This window comes from Carassius gibelio, chromosome B5 (genome assembly GCF_023724105.1).
Source record: "Carassius gibelio isolate Cgi1373 ecotype wild population from Czech Republic chromosome B5, carGib1.2-hapl.c, whole genome shotgun sequence".
NCBI classification, from domain to species: Eukaryota; Metazoa; Chordata; class Actinopteri; order Cypriniformes; family Cyprinidae; genus Carassius; species Carassius gibelio.
The window spans coordinates 9,216,684-9,241,155 of record NC_068400.1 but is presented as its reverse complement, the minus strand read 5'-3'; the positions used below and the strand labels follow the sequence as shown (position 1 = coordinate 9,241,155).

Here is a 24,472-nt window from a genome sequence, read left to right as displayed (position 1 = left end):
TATTGTTCTCTAACCTCATTTACGATACGGTATGGAATATTTACAGCTAGTGGTTACAATGGGAACTGCAGTCCAAATTCAAAATATTGAAGAGCGTTGTTTCTTCCACCCCCAATCCAAGACTTGGCTCTTACACGGGTTGCCAGATTAAGACAACTAACACTTGAAGAAGATGAGCCTTACACTGTAACTTTATGAGTTGGTTTAGATGAACAGCTTTTTAAAAGGATGCCGAGGATCTGCGATCTCTGACCCAGTTTGTTTGCTGGCCTCCATGGCTGCAATACGCTGTGTTTTCACATCGCTAACTCAGATGGATTTGATTATTGATGATTTGGCATGATCTTGGATTGGTCGGTACTTCGAAGCTCATCCTGGAGTTGCAAAAGCCGATCGCTGCACTGCTGATCATAGTTTCGAGTATCGATACATAGCCCCTTTTAAACCAAACCATGAACGCGTCAACAACAGAATTTCTTACTTTTTCTTACCAGCCAAAATAACAACAGAATTAGCCAGATCCTGATTAGCGCCATGATATCATCTTGGATGTATTAAGCAATGTACGAAGAAGGCACCACAGGAGTGTTGAAATACTACTGGCTAAATTGGCAGAGGGCGGAGTCCCAGAGACCAAAACAAAAACAGACATTCTGACATGGAACTTACCGTATTTTTCGGACTATAAGTCGCACCTGAGTATAAGTCGCATCAGTCCAAAAGAAGGTCATGATGAGGAAAAAAACATATATAAGTCACACTGGACTATAAGTCGCATTTATTTAGAACCAAGAGAAAACATTACCGTCTCCAGCCATGAGAGGGCGCTCTATGTCTTCAGTGTAGACTACAGGAGAACAGAGCAGCATAGAGCGCCCTCTGGCGGCTGGAGACGGTAATGTTTTCTCTTGCTTCATTTCTCTCGGTTCATGTCAAATTAACTTTGATAAATAAGTCGCACCTGACTATAAGTCGCAGGACCAGCCAAACTACGAAAAAAAGTGTGACTTATAGTCCGGAAAATACGGTACATTTCAAAATACGGAATTCATAGTTTGGAGAAACAAGTACATGAACTTCTAAATAACTGCAAACATATAATCGTATTTTTTATGCTTTTATGCACCTTTAATCTATCAAATTACTGTCTGAGATTTTGTGTCTCCTCCGTCTTCATCTATTCTCTGTGTTTTTCTAATTTCACAGACTCTCAGGCTGGTCTCCAGGTCGGGTGTTTCCCGGGGAAGGAACACACAGCAATAGTAGGCGGTTTTACCCTGACGGAAAGAGCAGCAGGCATGAAATTTCCCTTGATATTCCATGACTGGATCTCAGCCGTTCTTTCTCTCACACTCTTTGTGTGGCATTTAATTGAGCAGGAGGCGGCATGCTCACAGAACACAAATGAACGGCGGGTGAAGGTTTGTCCTGCAGTGCTGGAGAGTAGCTAAGCTAACTAACAGCAGCTAACTTTACTAACTTTAAAACATCTTTCAGCAGTGTGACCTGTCTCCAGTGCTGCTTTTTTTAAAAAGCTATTTTTCCAACCTGTAGCAGTGTGCCGTGACAAAACACTAAATCACTTTTTTTTTTGTCACGTTATATTGCATTATTCAGTCAAGGGAGCTGAATAATCAAAAACGTATTTCCCAACACACAACACTAAGTCTAATGTCTATACAATTAAGCAACGCTGTGAATGAATATTACATGATTTAAGGTGGTTTTCTAGTCTCATAATAACACACAAGTATGAATTTATGCAATTATAATGGCATTATAAGTGGTTTGATTAATTTCTGTAAAACAGTTCAAACTGTCCGTTTCAATGAATCATTTCTGATTTCAGATTTATAGCTCAACATACACTCACTGGACACTTTATTAAATACACCTTGCTAGTACTGGGTTGGACCCCCTTTAGCCTTCAGAACTGCCTTAATTCTTCGTGGCACAGATTCAACAAGGTGTTGGAAACATTCATCTGAGATTTTGCTCCATATTGACATGATAGCATCACACAGTCAGCTGCACATCCATGATGAAAATGCTCTAAAAAAGCTGCTCTATTGGATTGAGATCAGGTGTATCTAATAAAGTGGCAGGCGAGTGTATACAAAAAGAAAAATGTCAAATGCTTTAAACTTTTTAAATAAAATATGCACCAATGTTCAAATGTTAAAGGGAAGATTAGATTTTTTTTAATGCTTTGTAACTTTCTTTTTTTATTTTTGCTTACATAGGTTGCATTTATTAGACAAAAATACAGTAAAATCAGTGTTATTGTGAAATATTATTGCAAATCAAAATAACCATTTTCTATGTGAATATATTTTAAAATGTAATTGATTCCTGTGATGTGCAGCTGAATTTTCAGCATCATTACTCCAGTCTTCAGTGTCACATGATCTTTCAGAAATTAATACATTATGATTTGCTGATTATTTCATCAAATTTATATTTATATATTTTTGTGATAAAAATTTTTTCAATATTTTTTTATTTGAAATATAAATCTTTACTGCTACTTTTAACCAATTTAATGCATCCTTGCTAAATAAATCTATTAATTTCTTACAAAAATCTTAAAAAAAAATTGTATTTTTCATTCGATTGTACATTATTTATTTATTTGCATGTTTCTTCTTGCATTTTGAATCTTCTGGGCTATAATGGCTGTTCTATTTGGTTCCTATTATTGGAAAAAATCCTTTAAGCCACATCAGAGTACATGCACAAACAAAGATTAAGGCAAAAAAAGATTGCCTGCTACTCTCTTCTCACCTCTCTGTGGAAAACAACACAACATCCATCACATACAAATGATTTAACCCTCCCACAGAGCGCTATACAAGCATGTCAGCTGTGAGTGTATTGTGACAGATATCAGAGACAGCGAGGTTATGTTATTCACCAGCCGCGGGCTCAGCTCAGCTCACATGAAGTCATCTCCATTTGCTGCAAAAGGTCAGACAGCCCTTCTCTCCACCCGAAGGCATATGGACGCAAGATTCGCTCTCTGCATCCATTTTCGCCAGCTGTTGACCTCGCTTTCTGTCTCTTTGCATGGTTGGATGATCATCACAAAGTCAGGTTTCTAGCAGGTTCCTCTCAGATAATCATATCATCACAAAATTCACAGCTGCCTCTGCTTTCTACAATACAGGAGATGTCATCGGGGGAAGCTTAAAGCTGCAAACCATTTTACATACTGTGCACAATATGACATATTTCCAAGTGACACAGAAGACTGAATGGAAAAACTGTAAAAAAAAAAATTCCCTGTCTTCAGTGTCACATGATCTTCAGAAATCATTTGTAATATGCTGATTTGCTGCTCAAGAAACATTGTATGGTCCTACTCCCTCCACAAACTATATAAATACATATAAATACATTTAGACCACTTAACGTAATAATTGCTTTTGGGATGTAAAGAGACTTTCAACCAGCATAACAATCAAATCACTAACCCTGCTTTTAAATCAGATTGTGTCTACAACTGACGAAGATCAGACCACATTTTTTGAGAAATCTGGATATTTTCAAAGGGTTCACAAACTTATTCCACTGTATGCCAAACCATTCGACTTTAACCTGCACACGTGCATCAAAATGTCTCAGAAATGTCTCTCTTCCTCCCGATCTGAGCATCTGTTGGATTGTGTGTTTATCGAGCTCTAACAGCAGAACACTAGTAAGTGCCCTCAATCTCTGCCTTCATCTGATACTCAGAAACACCACACCAAAGCCATTTCTGTTAGAGCTCTATACATCAAGATTCTGATAAAAATGTCCTTTAATGTGTGCTGATCCTATGTTTCCGAACATAGTAATAATTCTAACATCCATTCTATGAAGGGCACTTGGATGTCTCTGAATGTGTCATTAACTTCAATTATAGAACATGAGTAATACGCCGTCTGACAGCACACACATGAAAACGTTCAGAAATGTCATTTCCCATCTTTATATTTGAGATCAGACTGTGACATGAAACCCTATATATACCAAATCTATGGTATAAGACTAAGACTATCTAACCTCAGTGTAAACAGACACTAAATAAACATGAAGAGTGTGTATTTATCTGTCTGTCTCTGCTGCTCAAGGCATGTTTGTTCATGTTATTGTCTTCTCTCTATAACTATTCAGCAACAGAATAAACGATGAATATGGCTGTTCTATTATAACCAGAGATAATGAGCAGGTCATGTGATCATCTGAGCGTCTGATTAGAAGCAGGACTGGTGTATACTCTACAGTGATGCTTGTTGCATTACAGATGGTTTCTGTTGAGTACCATCTGTGATGTAAATGCAGCACATTTTAGTGTGTGTGTGTGTGTGTGTGTGTGTTTGTGTGTGTGAACACCTTATGAGAAAGCAGAAATGTCTCCAGAGAGAGGGGAGGAAAGTTCAGTGGAGCTGTAAGAGCTGTCCTGGGCTGTCAGTCAAAACATCACACACACACACACACACACATACACACACACACACACACACACACAGTGAACAAACAAACAAACTGCAGCTGCCCACATCCTTTATTTTACTTTATGCATGTTTGATTATCATTTAGCACCAAGTCAACAACCACAGCTATATTCATAGCAAAAAAAAAAAGTAAACATATAAAAAAAGAAAACAACAACCTCACAATCCATTAAAATAGTGGCATAAATGAGCATCTTCACCCATCAAGAAAAATGTGTGTGTGTTTTACAGCAACTCTGAGGTTTTAGGCTTCACATGCTGCACTGACACACACACAGAGCTAATGATTTTCTCACTCAATACTTGTGTCTTGTTCTCCAGTACAAACATGGAAATATCCTTATATCAACATACATTTACTTGAGAAGGAATCTGCCTTGAAATATTTTTCTAAATTAAGTAAGATTTTGCTTATATAAAAAAAAGAAAAAGAAAACCCATAAATGAAGCCAGAAAATAATCTTGTTTTCCCTCTGATTTAAGTAAATTTTTCTTACCCCACTTTTTCTTGTTTTATGCTTAAAATAACTCTGTTTTGGTACATTTTTCAGAAAATTAGAATTAATTGCTTTATTTATATTGAACATAGACAAGACAGATGCTGCGGTGATGTTTGAGGACTGCTACGCCTCTTATTGTTTCTGGAAACCTGATTCGTTCCACCTGATCTGTGTGTGTGTGTGTGTGTGTGTGTGTGTGTGTGCACTCTCCTGAGCTCCTGAGACACACACGTTCCTCCATTATTCAGAGGAAGACAGTGCAGATGTACAGATCTCTGAACACACACACAGGATGGAGAAAAGCACAAATGCAATGGCTTCGATATCTCAGCTATCTCTCCTAGAGAGCAATAGAGGACAAACTGAATTTTACTGGCAAAAGATCCCAGTAATCTCACACGCATCTCCTCTAGAGTTTCAGAAGTGATCTCTACACTGTCTGAAACTGTGCGATGATTTGCAGAAATACCAACATTGTATAAGATAATATCTTGCATTGCACAGAGGAAATAAATGCAATTTATGAAAGTAAATAAACATCTCATGATGTCAAACACATGCTGTCAGAAGTGATCAAATAATACTGCTTTACAAATGAACTTTGTCTTTGATGCGACTCAAATGGTTTTATTTATATCCTGTTTTGGCATATTCTGTCTGAAACGACCTTTGAACTCAGATGGGCTGTCCAGATTGCCCAGAATACACTGAGCAGCGAACAGCAAGACTGAGACGATATATATTCGATTTATCCATCAAATCTTTTAAACAAGATGAAGCAAGCATGCCTATATATTCAGCCTTTTTTAATTGAATTGCGTCTGTGAGATAATCTGCATTTCTATCTTTTTTAACAGACAGAAATAGCAAAAAAGGTCTACATGCATTTCTGCTAATTTTTCTGCCATTCTAAGAGCGACGCTTCTGTGAAATTTTAAAAATAAATAGACAGGAATAGATCAGGAAAGAAGAGACAGAAGTCGGCTGAGAGTCAGCATTCCCATTTAGCATTAAACACACTCCAGTGTACGGCTATAGAGGACAGACATATGCTGGAAAACACACACACACACGTTAACCAGCCCCCCGAGGATCTGTGTGCCCTTCGGGGGAACGGCGGATGCCGGGAGAATTAGGATGGCACGAGAAGGCACTTTTGATAAAATGGAGGCTGAGAGAAAAGAGGAAAAGGGGGTGAGAGAGACCTAAATTCAGCACCCTACCTACTAGTGCAATCACATTTGTTCTCTCTGGCGCATTCATACATTAAAAGTGCACATTTTTTGTACTTTATCTTACAGGCAGGTTTAAGAACCCATTCGTAAAAGAAAGGAATTGGTGAAATACCTTTCTACTTCAACATTTCAGCTTTCCATTTCCTTGTAATTACTCATGAAATGCACAAGCAGTTTCTGAATACAACATTTTTCAGTGTTATGACAATATAATGAAAATTTGATTACGCATATAAACAGTTACTTTTCATTTTTGCCTGCAGAATGATTTAGTCATAGTATCTAGTAGTAAAATATCTATAAATATACACGACTTCGCTGTATAGTGTGTGCTTTAATGAGCTTCGAAGAGCTTAAAAAACATTTAAGTGCTACGGGCTATGACTGAAACTTAACTACCTTTATACCTCTTTACCTTGACATGTCTATTTACTAAACCCTCTCGAACCAGCCTGCGTGCTGCTGATATAAATCTACATTACTGGGCATATGCAGACTAAAACGGCACCTTGGGAAACGTCTCTCAACCAGCCGTGGATAACTAACTCCCCTCCATTAAGTCATGAGTGCATTCGTCTCTTTCTGAGCAGCCAGTGACCCCAGAATAAAGAGAGTGTGGAGAGCTTCATGTACAGGGGAGACGCTCACACACCTCACAGAGATGTTAATGGCTAAAACACAGACAAACCCATCTCTACAGCTTTACCACTCAAAAACAAAAGCTCTGCAAGGTAACTATGTATTTAGAATGACAACAACGTATTTTTAACGTTGAGACCAAACGCTTTTAGAACATTCTCTAAACATGATGATGTAATTTGTAACTGAACGTTCTAAGAGACGTTTTTGTAGCCTTTACATATTGTTCCGATCATGACAAGAAACTTTTACATTTTAACATTTTCAGAGCCTTAAAAAAACGTAAAAAAAAACACAAAACAAACAAAAAAACTTGTATCCATCATGATTTATTATGCTTGCTTGCTTCTCTATGACTCGGATCAGATTTCTAATGATGATAACCGTCACAAACCACTAGAGCGTTATTTGACCAAAAACTCGAGCTATTATATCATTCAAATAAAAAAAATACAACAAAATGCATACAATTCTGAAATACATTCATCCGTTCCAAACAAACGGCAAAAAAAAAAAAAAACGGCAGTTTGTCAGACGGTCAAGATGAGAGCGCGTTAAACACGGAAAATATTCAAATTAAATGTCATTTATGTGTGTTTTAATGACACGGGCACATAAACACGGTGTAAAGAACAAAAGAATGAGCGTGTTGAAAATAATCGCGTTTAATCACATTAAGAGCTTGTAGCGCCGCGGCGGTTGTGCGTGTTTGATGTGTTATTTCAGCGCTGTTATCGCGTGTGTTTGACGGGAAGCGGTGAGTAATCTTACCGGTTGGTCGTGTGGATGTAGACCCGGCTGGCTGAAGCGCGTCTGCGGCGGTTTTCTCGGAGCTCGGGAGCTGTCCTCCGCTCGCGGTGCTGAACGCTCTGGGTGCTGGACAGCGCAGCTGCAGAGAACGGGACGATTCGAGACGAGCCGCATCAGACGCAGCGCCCTCCAGCGCTCAGGAGGAGCAACCGCGGCGTGACGCAAAACAGTTCATAACATTACGAAAAACAAAACAGCCAAATTAAGAACTAATAATTACAATAATTCATAATGCAGAAATTTAAAGATATTTATAATATGTGATGGTTCACATGTTCACTAGCAACACCCGGTAATCGGTTTTAACATTTGTGTGTAATATAAACATTTTGAAAATAAATTATAATATATAAAATTATTTTTCATCAGTGTTGAAACAAGTTTGCTGCTTAATATTGTGTTAATATTTGCTTAAAATTTCATTTTTTAATACATTTTATTATTTATACATTTATTTAAATATAATAATTATGCTTTTGAACAATATTATGGCCATGATAAAATTTATTTTAACATAAAAAAAATAATAATAATAATAATCATATTAGAATTAATTCTGGTGGATCATGTGACACTGAAGATTTTCACCTGACATTTCAGGTTTGACATCAGAAATAAATAAATCCATATAGTTTTACGATAAATCCATATAGAAAAGTTATTTAAATTGCAATATTTTCTCAATATTCTAAACATGTATGCATTTAGTTTTTGATTGGTATTTTTCTTATAATAACTTTTGTAACAGAACTGTATGCTTGAAGAATAGCATTTTTTTTTTTATCATTAAAAAATTGAAAAAAATATATATATATATAAAAAATAATTTACTTGTCTGCACCTGATTTGGCAGAAACCCTTCAAATGGTAATTTCTTGGGTTTTAAAAATTCACAGATAATTTACTAGATAATAGTTAATTATCTAATAACCTGAAAAACAACAACAAAAACAAAAAACAAACAAACATGGGATTTGTGCCTCAAATGCTTTACAGAAGTTACAGGGCACTACAGCATCCCACATGAGTGTGAAGATACCATCACCAAGACAACCACAATCAAGAAAATTAGTCCAATTTTAGATTTATTCCCAGAAGGATCTTTTGAAAAGAGCATCTGAACATTCCAAAGCTGAAATTACATTTGGAAATGTCAACAAGGCACAGAACGTTTCACAGTATCACAATCACTGATATTTTATCAATTTGAGAGTGCGTGCTGTCATTGGCTGTAGCTGTGGGATGAACGTCCGTGAGAGACGGCCTGGACGGCCTGTTCAGGAACCAGACTGGGGTCTGAGAGGATTGATGTGGAGGTGCTGAGCAGACGGAGGGAACTCAAAACAGCTGGAGAGAAACACATGACAGCAGCGTTACAGTAAAACTGATATTACCTGAGAGATCCGACTCAATTTCTGATTGGATAAGCAGGTTCTGTTGTTGTAAACAATTCTGACTGTTGCTTGGCAACTAATTTTACCTAGTGGGAGAGTTATTTATTCTAAATGACCCAAAAACATTTTTTTGAAAGAAGTAATACTTTTAATCAGCAAGGATGCATTAAATGGATCAAAAGTGACACTAAAGTCCTTTCAAATGTTACAAAAGATTTCTCCTTCAAATAAATGCTTCTCCTTTGAACTTTCTATTCATCAAAGAATCCTGAAAAAAAAAAAATAATAATAATAATTATCGCGGCTTCCACAAAAATACTGTTTTCAACATTGCTGATACTCAAGAAATGTTTCTTGAGCAGCAAATCAACAAAGTAGAACAATTTCTAATTCAGAAAGACACACATACATCATATAAATTATATCATACTTAAATATATTTATACAAACGTAACATATTTTTCTTAAATATATACATGCATGTGTGTGTATTTATATTTACATAATAAACATACACAGTACACATACCTATATAATGTAAACAAAAACTTTTATTTTGGCTGTGGTTAATCATTTGACAGCACTAATATATATATATATATATATATATATATATATATATATATATATATATATATACTATATTAGGCAATACAATTTAAAATATAAAATACTAACACACCCACACACATAAACAAGAAGGCAGGGAACGATAAATATGCCAGGATGAAGAAAAGTGGTTCGTTCACAAAGGCAGTAAATGATTACAAGGTCTGAGTGTGAAGGTGAGACAGGAAGTGAGGTGCTGGTCACTCACTGGGTCTGAGTGCGGGCAGAGAGCAGTGCTGGTCCAGCCAGGACAGAGTGCTGCGACACAGATCATCAACACTAGCTGTGGACACCATACCGTTAAACGACTCGAACAGCGGCTCCATGATGATGCTGAACTAAGAGAACGGCTGCAGTTCAGGAAAACATGAAGACGTGGAGGACTTGCATCAGAACAACAGAATTAAACCTACTACCAGGACAAGCACAGATGTTTTGGATGCTGATATCCAAAAGACATGCTAAAAAAAAAAAAAATTGAAGCAACTTTACTTCCTTAACATATCTTCTTTCAGACTAGTAGAGAGAAAACCTCCAAAATAGACATTTAATTGTGATTCATTTATTACACATCATCTATTTGCATCCAAAACTTTAGTTTTACACCAGACTTCACAGAGGTATTCGTTCATAAATATAAAAATTATAGTTGCCAGTCCTTGATTCTGATTGGCTGAGCCACATCTGAAGCTGTGTTAATTACTGTACAAACATACAACTTTGTTTACTTTGTGTTGCTTGGCAACCACTTTGTTGGAACCACAACTGTTTCTGAGGGACTACATTGTAAACACAAATGCAACACACAAACGTAAACAAAGGTGTATGTTTATGGAGTAATTCACAACAGCTTCAGACGTGGCTAAGCCAATCAGAATAAAGGACCGGAACTATCAGTTTTATTATACTGTTTTTACTAATTTCAAAACACTTTATTTGCTCTGTTTTATTTTGCGAAACCTTACTTCATATATGAAATAACCATTTATAAAAGCAATAAGCCCCGTGAAGCCATGGTTTACAGTGAATTTATAACAGCTTGTACCTAACAACGTCCCTTAGCTGTTATAAATTCACTGTAAACCACGGCTTCTTGGGGCTTGTTGCTTTAATTAACACTGATTTTCTACTAAATGTAATTCTTAAAAAAGTGAAAATGTATCTCTTCTGGCTGTTGACAGTATTTAGTGATTTATGGAGTGCTAAAAAAAAATAAATAATCAAAAATCCCTTCCATAAAAACCTGAACCTGTCCTATGTTTAGATTTCTCTTCTGGAAATAAATAATGCATCCTTTGAACATTTAAACAAACGCTTTTAATCAACTGTAGGAAGCATTGTGATATCTGTTAGTTAAGTTCTTTTACCTAGTTCACCAGAGATGCTTAATTTTATTTCATATTTGATAGGATACGATCCAGAACTTCCAGTTCTGCAGCGTCTGAGCTCTCACATACTCTCTGAACTTCTCCCTCATGTGGTCGAAGCGCTGTCGTGTTATTGGGACGCCTGTAGCCGGAAGCTGCTGCTGACACACACTACACACACATAGTTCAGATACAATCACGCATTCATGTAGATGTCTATGTCTAGCCTGTTATAAACCAGCTCAAACACACTCACTTGATGGCAGAGTTGAGTGTGAGGATCTCGTCTCTGAGTCTCTGTGCCTCCTCGTGGAGCTGAGCTCTCTCCTGCTGCATCTTACTGATGTACTCCGCCGTCTTCTGCAGCGTCGTGGCCTTACTGATCTGAGACCAGCGGGAATGAGTGTACAGAGGTGGAGGAAACATGATCGAAGACATTAAATAAGATGAGAAATCCCACTGACATTTTCATCTGAAGTAAATTAGAAGCTAGAATACACAGCTATTATTTTCTGGTGAAAAAGATGTACTCATGCATGCTATTTACAATTAAATGAAAATGCATTATAGTTTACATTTATATTAAATGCAATTAGTTGAACTTAAGAGTGCTTTACATCTCCATATGTATATTCATAATTACTATATTCATAAGCTTTCTTTGAAATATGGTACTGCCAAATGTACTGACATTTATTGTAAACTAAAATATACTATTAAAACTTGAAACATTACAGTATTTATTAATATTTAAAATTAGCTTTAATTTTTATATTTTAATTTTGAAGTTGAAGTTAGTATTTTTTGTCATTTTTATAAGTTTTTTGAATATTTCTATTAAGCTTTTATTTATTTATTATTTCAGTTTTATAATTTTAGTACTTTAACCATATTAACTACAAAAGTAATATCCAAGAGAACACTAAAGATGAAATTATAATCAAGTGCTTTACACGTGCTTTAGTATGCTTATCAACATAAGCATGGCACAAGATTATTAAAACTGATATATAAAACGTATTTAGAGACACTCTCATGACTTCATTTCTTGACACACTTAAGTGGACTTTTATTTTGATAATATTATATAATCTCCAAGAACAGTTTTTTTTTATAAAGACACCCTTTTAAGATTTGAAGTACACTACAAGTGCACATTTCACTTTTTTTTTCTCAAGTGCTGACTGATAAAGTCACTAAAACGAGTGTTACCTTTATACTCGGCTGTGAGCTGAGAGTCGTCACCAGACTGTGTAACGTGTCGAAGCCAAGCTTGATGTTGAACCGTCTCTTCTGCTCGGCTGAAATGTGTGTGATCCGTCGTGTGTCTGTCTGTAAGACAAGACAATATGAGAAACAAGACACACACACAGTGGTTATGAAGTAATCAAGTGTGGATTTGTGTTTTTACTCTTGTGGACTCCATCTTGGCTTGTCCAGGTAACGACTCTGGGCTTTTCTCTGATGGATTCGTAGGTGACGTCTGTCCCATGTTTCCTGAAAAACTGACTAAAAAAACATTTCAAAACAAGACATTGCATTACGATTGGAATGAAAGTGAGTGCTTGAGGTATTATGTGTAACATGATATAGTTGTAAATGTAAAAATACTGTAAATTAGGGCTGCTTTCAACTATTTTTCTGGTCGACTAGTGGTTCATTTGAAGCTTAAGTCAACTAATAGCACGTTTATTAATAAACCATTCAAATCATTATAATGAGCCTTTTTTATGCCTTCATAGCCTAATAAGCACTCAAGATCACGCATAAAGCTTGCCACAGCACACTGTCAGAAGTAATGATTATGAACGTGTCAGGGAAAAACAGTGAGAAGCATTTTAATAACTCAATGATAAACTAGTGCTTTCTTTGTTTTCGGCTAAAGAGATGAAGTCGGAGACACTGACTCGTCATCTCCGCAGTAGTGATGAGCCTGTGTGCATGATTCATACGGATTACATAATCTGAGAATATTTTACTTCCATTTGAATTGGCTCATTTGAAAGTAGACATTTCACTCTCTATAGATATATTTTTATTGTCTGTAAGGCAAAGGTGTACATGGAGTTTCGCTCTCAAGTTCACGGAGACCGAGACGGCAGAAAGCGCATCAAGTTTGCTTTCATTATTTTACAAAAGCACAATGTTTTGTTGTTATTGTGAGTGGACATAAATAAACGCAGTCTTCACCGATTTGAAAGGTGTATTACTCTTGCATGTATAACCAAAAATAAGAGAGTATTTAAGGAGTAAGTGAGCCCACCGGCGCCACCATCTGTTCTGCAGCGAACATTTAGTCTAATATTACGTGGCAGCCCTACTGTAAATATAATTCGCTAACAATTTACTCACCCTCAGGTATTCTAAAATGTATCTAATCAATGGATGCTCTGCATGAATGGGTGCCATTAGAATGAGAGTCCAAACTGCTGATAAACAACAATCCATCAGTTAACATATTGAGAAGACAAACATTGCGTGTTTATAAGAAACAAATCCATAAAAAATGGATCAATCCACACAGAGATGTGTTAGCTGTATATGTTAATATTTTTTATCGTATCAGCGTTTTGTCCAGACGGATCCGTCGATTTGGGAGAGTGAAACTGCTATTTAATAATCCATTTATTTTGTGAAAGATGACATCATCACCCCACGTCTCACCCCTAGTCAGACACCAGAGTCACGTAAAAGCAATAACAACATGGACAAACAATGAACGACTGTATTTTTTATTAACTAACATTAATATAGATTAATAAATGGTCTAATAAATGTATTGTTCCATGTTCTTTTTATTGTTATTGTTTTAGGTTTGTTAGGTTTATGCACATGCTCCAAGTCTTCTTCTCCATTTTTAGTGCAACTCTGTGGCAGAATTACAGCGCCACATGCTGGTCAGACATGTATACTACATCGTTTTTAGAAGGTTGTGTGTTTTCGTGTGTACGCACAAGCGATGGGTCACGATTTTCGAATATTCGATTAGTCGATTTAATGACCGATTATCCATTAGGCTGTGCAATTATCTTCTAAGGATGTGAACCATGCCGGAGTGCGTCTTACCCCCAAAGCCCGGTTCTGTTGACTGTGATTGCTCTGTGCCATGCTCGGACATGGTTGGTTGGAAGAAGTGGACCAGAGAGCTTCAGTTTAATTAGTGTGCAGTATGCACCGGAGCATAGACGTGCAGCATGATTACGTGAACGTTTCTGAGCGGCAAACGCAATAATAGCGAGAAGCTTCCTGTTTCCCGCGTATTAAGTCATGATTACGAGCTAGCTGCATTAAAATGATTTGTTATTTTTTGAAGGAATAAAATGTCAGGCTTCTGTCAATTTTAAGATAAGATACAAACAATAAATGTTTTTACGCTCTTTAATCTGTAGTGAGATATTCGCTTCTTTTCATGCGGCATGTTAATCAGTTATTTTCCTGTTTAATATTTGCAGCACGAAAATAATAATGAATAAATATTTGAATGCATGTTGAAAAAAAACAGAACAATTTAATACAAACTAGTTTCTCATGAAATAAATCAATTCATGTTTAAAAAAAATAATTAGTTTTCATTTTAAACGTGAAGAATGACAGATGCCACATACTTTTTTTAAATACATTTTTTTGGCGGAGTATACAGGTCCAATATATAAAATTTTACTTCATGCAATGTAACATGATTTCATTGTCATAATTGTGACTTAATTCCTAAAATATTATGACGTTAATCTTTGTTTTTTTTTTGTTTTTTTGAGAAGGATAAACTGACAAAAATGCTCAACTCACGGTCTTGAGCTGGCCGCTCTGTAGGCAATTTAAAAAACAAACATAAAATGTTCCAATCATATTTCTGAATTAAATTAATAAAGAATCGAAATGCAATATGACAACTTTGCCATTAAAAACCCAAACTAAACTATTATAATGGCTGCATCAGCAGCTGTGTAATGAGGAGAAATGAGCCGTGTAAGGCTCTATATTATTTACGTCGTTTCAATTAAAAGCTCCCCCTCGGTTTGGCGGGTCCTTATAAGTAGCCTACTACCTACTCACCTGGATAGTCTCTCTCCCTCTCTCTCTTTATATATATGTGTGTTTATGTGTACATGAGTGCATGCACGGGAGGGGGGGGGCAATTATCGACTACTAATCGAATAATACCCAGCGATTATCGATTATTACTTTTACTTGAAATGCACATCCCTAATACGCACATATTTCTTGAGACGAGGAAAAAAAAGATCAGAAAGGGATGGCTTCGTGTGGAAGTGGCAAAAACCTTTTTAACTTCAAACCATTTCCTCTAGCCAAATTAGTCCATAATCCATAATAATAGTTTAGCTGGAAGCAACAGTTTGAATTTAAAAACACCTTAATGATGGATTTGTTTTTCACAAGCATGCATCTTTTGGCTTTACAAGATGTGTGGATTATTGTGATGTTTTTATCAGCTGTTTGGACTCTCATTCTGACGGCACCCATCCACTGCAGAGCATCCACTGATGAGACACTGATGCAACGCTACATTTCTCCAAATCTGTTGTGATTAAAAAAACTCATCTACATCTTAAGATGGCCTGAGAGTGAGTAAATCTTTAGCCAACTATCATTTTTGGGTGAACCATTCCTATAAAACCACACAGATCAACACACCTGTTAAACTGGTCCTGTCACTTGTGTGCATTTGTACAGGGGAGAGTTTTTCTGTTTTGGGGATGAGAAGTGGTGTTTGTTGCGTGAGCAGAGAGGAGATGGTGCTTCCCTGCGAGGTGCCGCTGTGGCCATGTGTTGACATGTGCATCTGACAGTGTAACGGTGACAGTGGTGGGATTGCAGTGGAGGCCCAGGGGGGATTGTGGGAAATCTGCGATCCTCCTCGACTGCTGCTCTTTGACTGTCATGGAGAATAATTCAGATTTTTTGATGATTTTGAAAGAAGTTCTGCACAAAAGAAGCTGAATTTATTTGATCAAAAATACAGTGAAAACAGTAATACTGTGAAATATTATTACAGTCTAAAATAGTTGTTTTCTATTTTAAAATGTTATCTATTTCTTTGATGCCAATTTTCAGCTTTGTTACTCTAGTCTCAATAAATGTCAGTCGGTGTGGTCATATTATTTGTACTTTGTTTACAGTGCGCTGTAGATATTTTATTTTGCTATGAGGAGATCTTACCGGAGAGATGGGCGACGTTGGTCTGTGACCTTTTAACCCCGCTGAAGGAGCGTCAAAACTCCGTGATGGTTTTCCTAGAAAGTTTTTGAAATGTTAAGGAATGCTGTTAAATAAATCATAGAAAATAAATCAAATCCCTTAGTTTATAAAAACAAACAGTTGCATAAACCTATATATGCATGTTAACATCACTGTTATTTTATTGTTATTTGCAAATTAACACATGTATGTATGGATGTGTATATATATAAAAAGCAGGGAAAGCTATTAAAGCTAGGTTCAAGGCCTTTCCAAAACTGTTTTTATTTTTTGTTTTGTTTACACATATTATATATGTTACGTGGTTTATTTTGATAGGTTAACTGTTTTGTGGAGTTTAGAGAAAGACTTTTATGCTTGCTGCAATAATTTTCTGCACTAAACAAGGGAATTTTGCCAATTTATTTCAGAGATTATAGAAAAGTTTTATTTATTTTAATGAAAACCACATTTTTATGAAAGATTGACATTCAACCTATTTTTCGACAGGTTCTCGCAGACACACACACACACACACACACACACACACACACATACACACCCAAACACACAGACACACACAGACAGACACACACACACACACACACACACACAGACACCCAAACACAGAGACACACACAGACAGACACACACAGACAGACACACACACAGACATACACACACTCACACACACACACACACACACACACACACAAACAGACACACACACACAGACACAGACAGACACACACACACACACAGACACACACATATATATTTCCATTTAACTTTCATTTATTTTTGTTGTTTAATTTTTTTTTAAATTTTTTTTTTATATTAATATTTTAATATCATTTTTTTATTAGTATCAGATTTAATTCAATTAACAAAAGTTAATTAGCTCAGTTAATTATTTCCAATTATCTCAAATATGTTTTGAACCTGGGATATTTAGCCGTCCAGATGCTCACTAGCAAAAACTGAAGAAACAAAGCAGGAAAAATGATAAAAGATCTAACATCTACATACGCTCTTGAGATCTGGAAGACAGCAGATTGGCCAGGCAGCTCGTCTGAGTGGGCGGGGCTTTAGATGAGGTCATCACCCTGGGAACCAATTGGGCTCTTCCTGTCTTTTGTTTGTGCTTCCCCCCGCCAGTGGCCACGCCCACCTGCTGCGGCACAGAGAAGCAGTGAGAGGCAGCGGGCGAAGGCAGAGACGGGGTCAGTGTCATGGGCTGGTAGCTCAGAGACATGCAGGTGGCAGGATGAAACATCTCGGGCACGCTGGAGTATCCGTGCTGGGCCTCCAGCGGCAGGGCGCTCGTGGAAGAGCCGGTGTGTGTGATAACTGTGGAAGTGGCAGCTGCGCAGGTCCGTGATTGGCTGGATGAATATCTGTGTTGGAGGCAGGATGATGGGTAAGGGCTTTCCTGTGCCATGACACCCGGCGTCTGAGGGGCGTGACCGCTGAAGGACATCTGCGGACCGTACTGGACCAGGCCAGACGAGAGGTTCAGAGGGTGATGGAAATCACTGATGTATTCTGAGTGACCTTTGAACTTGGGCACTGAGGTTTCACCACTGGGGTTGAAAGTCAAGTTAGGGTCGATGGTCTGGCGAGGATAACTGGGTCCAGGTAGGTTTACAGATGAGGACGGCAGGGATAAACTTTCAGCTGAGAGAGGAGGCTAAAAATGTAAATTAAAAAGTGAAATTATTTGAGTTTTTGGAAAAATGCATTAAATTTATGTTAAATCTCATTAGGAAAATAGTCCGAAACACGGCACACATTTTAAATAAAACAATTTAATTAATTATATTAATTAATTAATTATATTATATTTGAAATATATATTTTTTTAAATGAGTGAGATTTTTATTTATTTATTTTATTTTAAACATTTTGATGCGGAAATGTGAACCGTGCTTTAATAATAATGTAATATAATATTATTTATTTATTTTATTTGAAACGTGTTTATGGTGAAAGTGTGCTATGCCAATAATTATGCAAACAATAATTATAAGATAATTATTTATCTTATTTGAAACATTTTAATGTTGAAATGTGTACTATGCTTATAATAATCATGCAAATAATATAATATAATATAATATAATATAATATAATATAATATAATATAATAGTTAAAATCATGACACATTTCTACATAAAAAGCTTGGAAATAAAATGCATTTGTAAAATTATATATATATATATATATATATATATATATATATATATATATATAATAGAATAGAATAAATCAATTTTAGTAGAATAATAAATATTTAAATTTAATTAATAAAAGATTATTATGCAATGTTCAGAATGAATCAAGTACGTAATTTGTAGGTTGATTCTGCTAAAAATGAAACTGGAATATAACAAAAGCAGACGGAGGAAGTGTTTGAGAAAACGGTCATGTTCACAGTTATGTTTGGTGACTCCAGTGGCACTTGGCAGTTACACACCTGTTTTAAACCATGAATGAGTGCTGTACCTGTGTCAGCAGAGATCCTGTGTGCATCATCTGACTGCTGACGGCGGAGGAAGCAGCTGAAGGAAACGCCGCGCTAGACGAACTCTCAAAGAAGCTGCAGTCTGAATAACCCACGTGCTCCGTCGGCTGCCCGCGGAAACTCATGAAAATGTCTAGAGAGCAAATAGCTTGAAGTTAATTCTTCGCAAATAGCTGAGAGTGACTTACATTTTCTTCAAATGCATCCTTAAATTTGAAATGGCTTAAAAAATGACTTCTAATGACTCAGAAGAAACGTCAACTGGATCTAAACTAATCTAAACTCTCCACTACAAGCAAGCGCCAACGCAGCATGGTTTAGTCTCTCACAGTATCTAAACTATTCCTCTAGACCTGCCAAACCCACATGCAACCAATCAGAACGCCTTCTGGGAAAGGTATTTTCCACCTCAGATGATGCGTCCGTCATGTGGCCATGCAATGAAAGACCATAATGTTTCGCAATCACATGCACGCTTCAATAGAGTGAATTTACATTATCATAAGAACACTTACTACTCTGATGCTACGGAGAAGAATATACATAAAGCTGAGAACATTTACAGATCAAATGTGGAAGCTCTGTGTTGATTTCTATGAGAAACCTGGCTCTGCCACATTGAATGAGTCCAGAGCCTCGTGACCTGCCTCGAGTCCTGCCAGATGAACACAGCAAACACTGCCAGGAACATGACAGTCATATGCTGGTGCACTAGAGTCCCTCGTTATCGTCAATCATCATATTTGATACATTAAAATCAGAACGCAGATCATTTTATTTTCTTCTGATATAAGTTTTTGTACACTGAAGCTTGTTTGAATATAAATGCACTTGTGTATTAGATAAATCAGAAATGGAGGGGAATGAACGGTGCTGCTGTCCTAAAGTTAACTCATGCCTACAAATGACTCACTATTCAGGGCTGATCACATCCTGTCTGACTTCCACCCTTCAGTCATTGACTCTTTACCCTTTAATTGACCCTGTCGCAGATGAGGAAATGCCACTAATGCCCCAGAGGGGTTAAACTCATTCATTGCCCTCTAGACACCCCAAAAGTGAAGCACTGACAGACTGTTGGGCCATCTTCACTAAAGCTTGCGCAAATGATCTTCTGAACTTCCCTATAGCTCCTCAAAGTTATCCAATACTTCTTATTAACCAAGTATCTATTTATAAATTCAACAGCTATTTATTTTTGCCGTTCTTAAGGTTGTTAAGGTTTTTTTGCATTTCCAAATAATATTAATTCTTAATAATTAATTGATAATTATATGTTAATAAAATTATTTATCAATAGATTAACACTGAAAAATAAATTTAACAAAAAATATATGATATAGCACGCTGTTATATGAATTTAATTGCTATATTCAATTTAAATATTTTTTTAAAATGTCAAACAACAGATAAAACATATTGTTCACAAATATTAATTCATATATTGATACTTAAATATTTAAACAAGAATATATTTATATCAACAACTATACCTCATTTAATATTTAATTTTTATTTAAATTATATTTATTAAGATTCAAACAAAACATTTTTCATAAACAGTAATCAATATATTATTAATAAATGTTATACACAAATATACATATACACATATACATACACACATATATATATATATATATATATATATATATATATATATATATATATATATATATATATAAATAATCGGACGTTGCCTCCCGATCAGGACTCGGTTATATATATATTCTCATTATTTTTTGACAACAATTGTTTTTAAGTCATCTCCAGCAGGTGATAAATAAAGTATATGAACAATGCAGTGCTAATTTACATTTATTACAGTATAGAAACTATTCTGCCTTATTGAACATCCTAGATCTGTTTTTTCGCCCTTCTTTATTCTTTTTTTTTATGTATTATAGAAGTATCGGATCGGGATTCGGTATCGGCAGATACTGAAAATCAAATGACTCGGACTCGAGTGCAAAAAACCTGATCGGGAGATCCCTACACAGCACACATATATTATGTAAACAAAAACTTAATTTGGATGTGATTAATATATACATAATAATATTAATAACTAAATTTAATTTAAATTATATTTACATTATAATTTTTTATTAACATTTAAACCACAGATGAAACATTATTTCAAAAATATTGATCAATATATTAAATTTCATAACACTTATATTAATGATTATATTGAATTTCAATTATATTTAACTACTGATAAAACACTGTTCATAGACATTGAATCAATTATTGTATTAGTATTGAAAAACTATTCACTTTTTTTATATTATTCCATTATGTTAATGATTATATTCAATTTAAATTATATTTCATATTAGAATTCCAACTACAGTAAGAAGGTTTAAATATATCTCCATTTTCATGCCATTCGTCGTTATGATCAAATGCATCCAAGGCACCAGAGCAGCACACAGCATATAAAACTATTACGTTTGAGCTATAAAGCAGAGCAATGTCAGTGTAATAAAGAGTGATATGAAGAGCTCATTAAACTCACCAGGTATGTCCATCAGGTCGTCCAAGCTGGGCTGTAATGGAGTCAATCCAGGCTGGATCATGTCTGCATTACTGGTGTACGCTGAGATGACAGCAGTGAAAAACACTGTAAGGATGTGTGTGTTTAACACCGCCCTGTTTGGAGCATTTATTCTTTTAAAGTTCCTTGTTTTAGGGTGTGGTGTCCTTCCTGAATATATTTTATAAACTCATGTGACTAAATTTTCCATCCCTAAAATCATCTCTCATTTTTGAAATCCTAAATTAAATTCTTTAAGGCAGGGGATGCATTCAATGTCACTGAAAGATGCATATTATATTTCAATCTTATTAAAGGGGTCATGTGATGCCATTTCAAGTTTTCCTTTCTCTTTGGAGTGTTACAAGCTGTTTGTGCAAAGATAAGATCTGTAAAGTTGCAAAGACAAAAGTCTCAAAAAAAGATATTCTTTATGAATGTGAAGACTTGTCCACACCTTCCTAAAACGACTCATTTAGACACGCCCCCACATGTCTACGTCACTGTGTGGGAAGATTTGCATAACACCGCCCAAATGTTCACGCAATGAAAGAAGTCTTGAATTATTTCTGTGGGAAATAAAATAAGATTGTGTTTTTATATGATTATATGTTTTTCATATGAGAATGCAGATAATATCCATGTGCTGTATTTTATGTAGTTAAATTTAAGACTTAAGACCTTTTTAAAAGCAACTAGAAAAGTAAATTAAGTTATCTAAGGGCCGTTTCATAGTCAACGCGAGAAACGCGAGCAAGCAACGCGAGCGACGCACTCCCTTTCATAGTCTAAACAGTGAACGCAAGCGTCACGGTTGATGCGTGTATGCAATACACCGCTCACGCAACAGGGGGTAGTAGAGTCGGGTGATTTAGTAGAGTCGGGTCGCGTGATATTCAGATCACAATGGCAACTGAAGAGGAGTGTATTCTGTTGCTGATGAACTATCGTATGCATGTGGATGAATACGTATAAGTTCGCATAATTTTTCCTCCATTGTATTCAAACCTTCTTCTTCTGTATATACTTGAATTAATGTACAATACTTGCAATGTCGCCCCCACCGACAACGCATAGTATTGCGTGAATCGGCGCGTCGCGTATCAAAAACTAGGACCACACATTTGGCTACGCACCGACGCATAATGGCGGCCGAAGCGTAACGATGCGTAGCCTCGGGGACGCGTATGCCTACAGATTCGTTGACTATGAAACGGCCCTAAATGTAAGTGTCTAGGACACAGAAAATGAGTTGCATTAGCAACACTTCAAAGTTTGAAAATTCACAGAAAAAAGACAAAAGACTTGGGATAAGAAGTCTTACTTTCTCAGCAACTGACCCAAATAAAGGGAGTTTATAGTTAAAACCAACAAATATCTGCCAATGGACTCAGAATACCTAATAAAATAAAAAATAAAATAAAGTTTTTATATCCCATTGACATCATCTCAATAAATGTATCTTGATTTAAGACTGTTTAAATGTTTGTATCAGAAGACATGCTTTTTTTTTTTGATGCATGCGACATTTAATGGCATGATTTAATGAATGTAAAACTTGGAAGGGAGAATGTGCCTGTGTATATTTCAACATTAGTTCAATGGGATTAATTACAAGCCACACACCAATAACTATTGGCATCAATGATGTTAGATCTGCTACATCGCATCTTGAAGGGCCAATACAATCTAATATTCTGGGTCTGGAATGACATGAAGGTGAGTAAATGATTTTCGGATGGACTGTGCCTCTGTGGACTCACTGTTTTGGCGGTCTCCGCTCCAGGGACTGGGTTTCTGGGTCATGGTGAACAGCGTGTCGGAGATGTCTGACAGGAAGCAATCCAAGTCAAACATGTGCACTTCCTCTGATACGGCCTCGGGCTCTGGATAGATCTGACTGCTCCATTTCTCCAGCCCTGTCCTGCTGATAGGACTCTGTGGAAGACACGATTAGAGGAATCATTCGCTCGTACTGAACTTTTTATATTTCATGCTAGAGGTTTATCACATCACTAACACTAAATACTAAAATGATGCTTTCATTAACAAACACTACTAAGAAAGGTTCTGCATCTACATATGACCACAAGACAGACTGTGTTTACCAGCACAAACTATTTATGTAACATCGAACTGTTACTCACGCCGCTTCCTACAAAGTCCATTTCATTTATATTTTAAAATCGGTAGATGCTGCAAATGCTTATTCATGCACAAAACAATCTGTCCAGTATAAATAAGTCATTTTCTGTCTGAAGGCTTGAGGAAATGCATTGAAAATCCTGTTGAGAAAACAAATAGTTTTCTGTTTCCAAAAGCATAGCAAGAAATGAGAAGTAAAACAAGATACAGAGAATATATTTTTTAAACATGAACATGCATTTGCAACCCTTTGTTAAAAAAAAAAAAGGTAGGGCAGGACTTGATTTAATCCATTTGGAATTAATTAACTAAACAGCTAGTTATTTTTTGTAAAGAACAAATAAAAAAAAATGTTTACGATGGGATTGTAGCAAAACAAACATACTGTCACGATCGGGCAAAACAGCTGCCAGAAAAAAGCACTATAATAATAATGATAATAATAATAATAATAATAATAATAATAGAAATGCACAATAAAATAATATAAAAGTAAATTAAAATAGTAAAAGGCAGCCAAAAATATCTGTTCAGATAAAACCACAAATCAAATTAATTTTTTTACAGAATATTGCAGTTTATTCGAATTTTTCCTTGCATATCTTCTTTCACTAAAAACAATCCCTCCCCTCCTATTGAAACTGAAGCCATAACAAAACAATTTCATTACCTGAAAAAAAAAAAAAAAAGTAAAGTAATTTTAATTCAGCTAGTTTTTTAGGCAACATTTCTCATTTACATTTAGTTTTAACTAAAAAATAAATAAATAAATAAAAATAAACAAACTACAAACAAAAACTTAAACTTTATTAAAAACAGACAAGACAACATAGACATACAAATACAAATAAAATTACAACAAATAATCCTAAATTTTTGATGAAAACAGGAAACAAATTCAATCATAATTCAAAATATTAACCAGAAATTATACCAGTATATCAATAATACTAAAATAACCCCTCTCCACATGATATGAGCAATTAGCAAATGCCCACGATCAAATGATCCAATCCA

At 35.8% G+C, this 24,472-nt stretch overlaps 2 protein-coding genes across 6 annotated transcripts in view; both read right to left on the bottom strand.

The window, feature by feature from the left end:
• Positions 1–7,951, bottom strand: part of LOC127957809 (serine/arginine repetitive matrix protein 3-like) — a 68,858-nt gene extending 60,907 nt beyond the window's left edge. Inside the window, exon 1 of the mRNA XM_052556494.1 lies at positions 7,642–7,951. Coding sequence (XP_052412454.1) covers positions 7,642–7,794 — 153 coding nt within the window. The 5' untranslated portion in view covers positions 7,795–7,951. The remainder of the gene's footprint in view (positions 1–7,641) is intronic.
• A 797-nt stretch (positions 7,952–8,748) lies between these two features.
• LOC127957806 (carbohydrate-responsive element-binding protein) overlaps positions 8,749–24,472 on the bottom strand; it is a 31,037-nt gene continuing 15,313 nt past the window's right edge. For 2 of the 5 annotated variants that reach the window (XM_052556487.1, XM_052556489.1), the window contains 12 exons: positions 23,074–23,248; positions 21,293–21,397; positions 18,753–18,904; positions 17,276–17,936; positions 16,229–16,302; positions 15,704–15,944; positions 12,462–12,559; positions 12,263–12,382; positions 11,307–11,434; positions 11,098–11,221; positions 9,892–10,021; positions 8,749–9,027 (listed from right to left, as the gene is read on the bottom strand). In XM_052556487.1, the coding sequence (XP_052412447.1) occupies positions 8,903–9,027; positions 9,892–10,021; positions 11,098–11,221; positions 11,307–11,434; positions 12,263–12,382; positions 12,462–12,559; positions 15,704–15,944; positions 16,229–16,302; positions 17,276–17,936; positions 18,753–18,904; positions 21,293–21,397; positions 23,074–23,248 (2,133 nt within the window). In that variant the 3' untranslated portion in view covers positions 8,749–8,902. The remainder of the gene's footprint in view (positions 9,028–9,891; positions 10,022–11,097; positions 11,222–11,306; positions 11,435–12,262; positions 12,383–12,461; positions 12,560–15,703; positions 15,945–16,228; positions 16,303–17,275; positions 17,937–18,752; positions 18,905–21,292; positions 21,398–23,073; positions 23,249–24,472) is intronic. The other 3 variants (XM_052556488.1, XM_052556490.1, XM_052556491.1) reach the window with 2 other exon arrangements.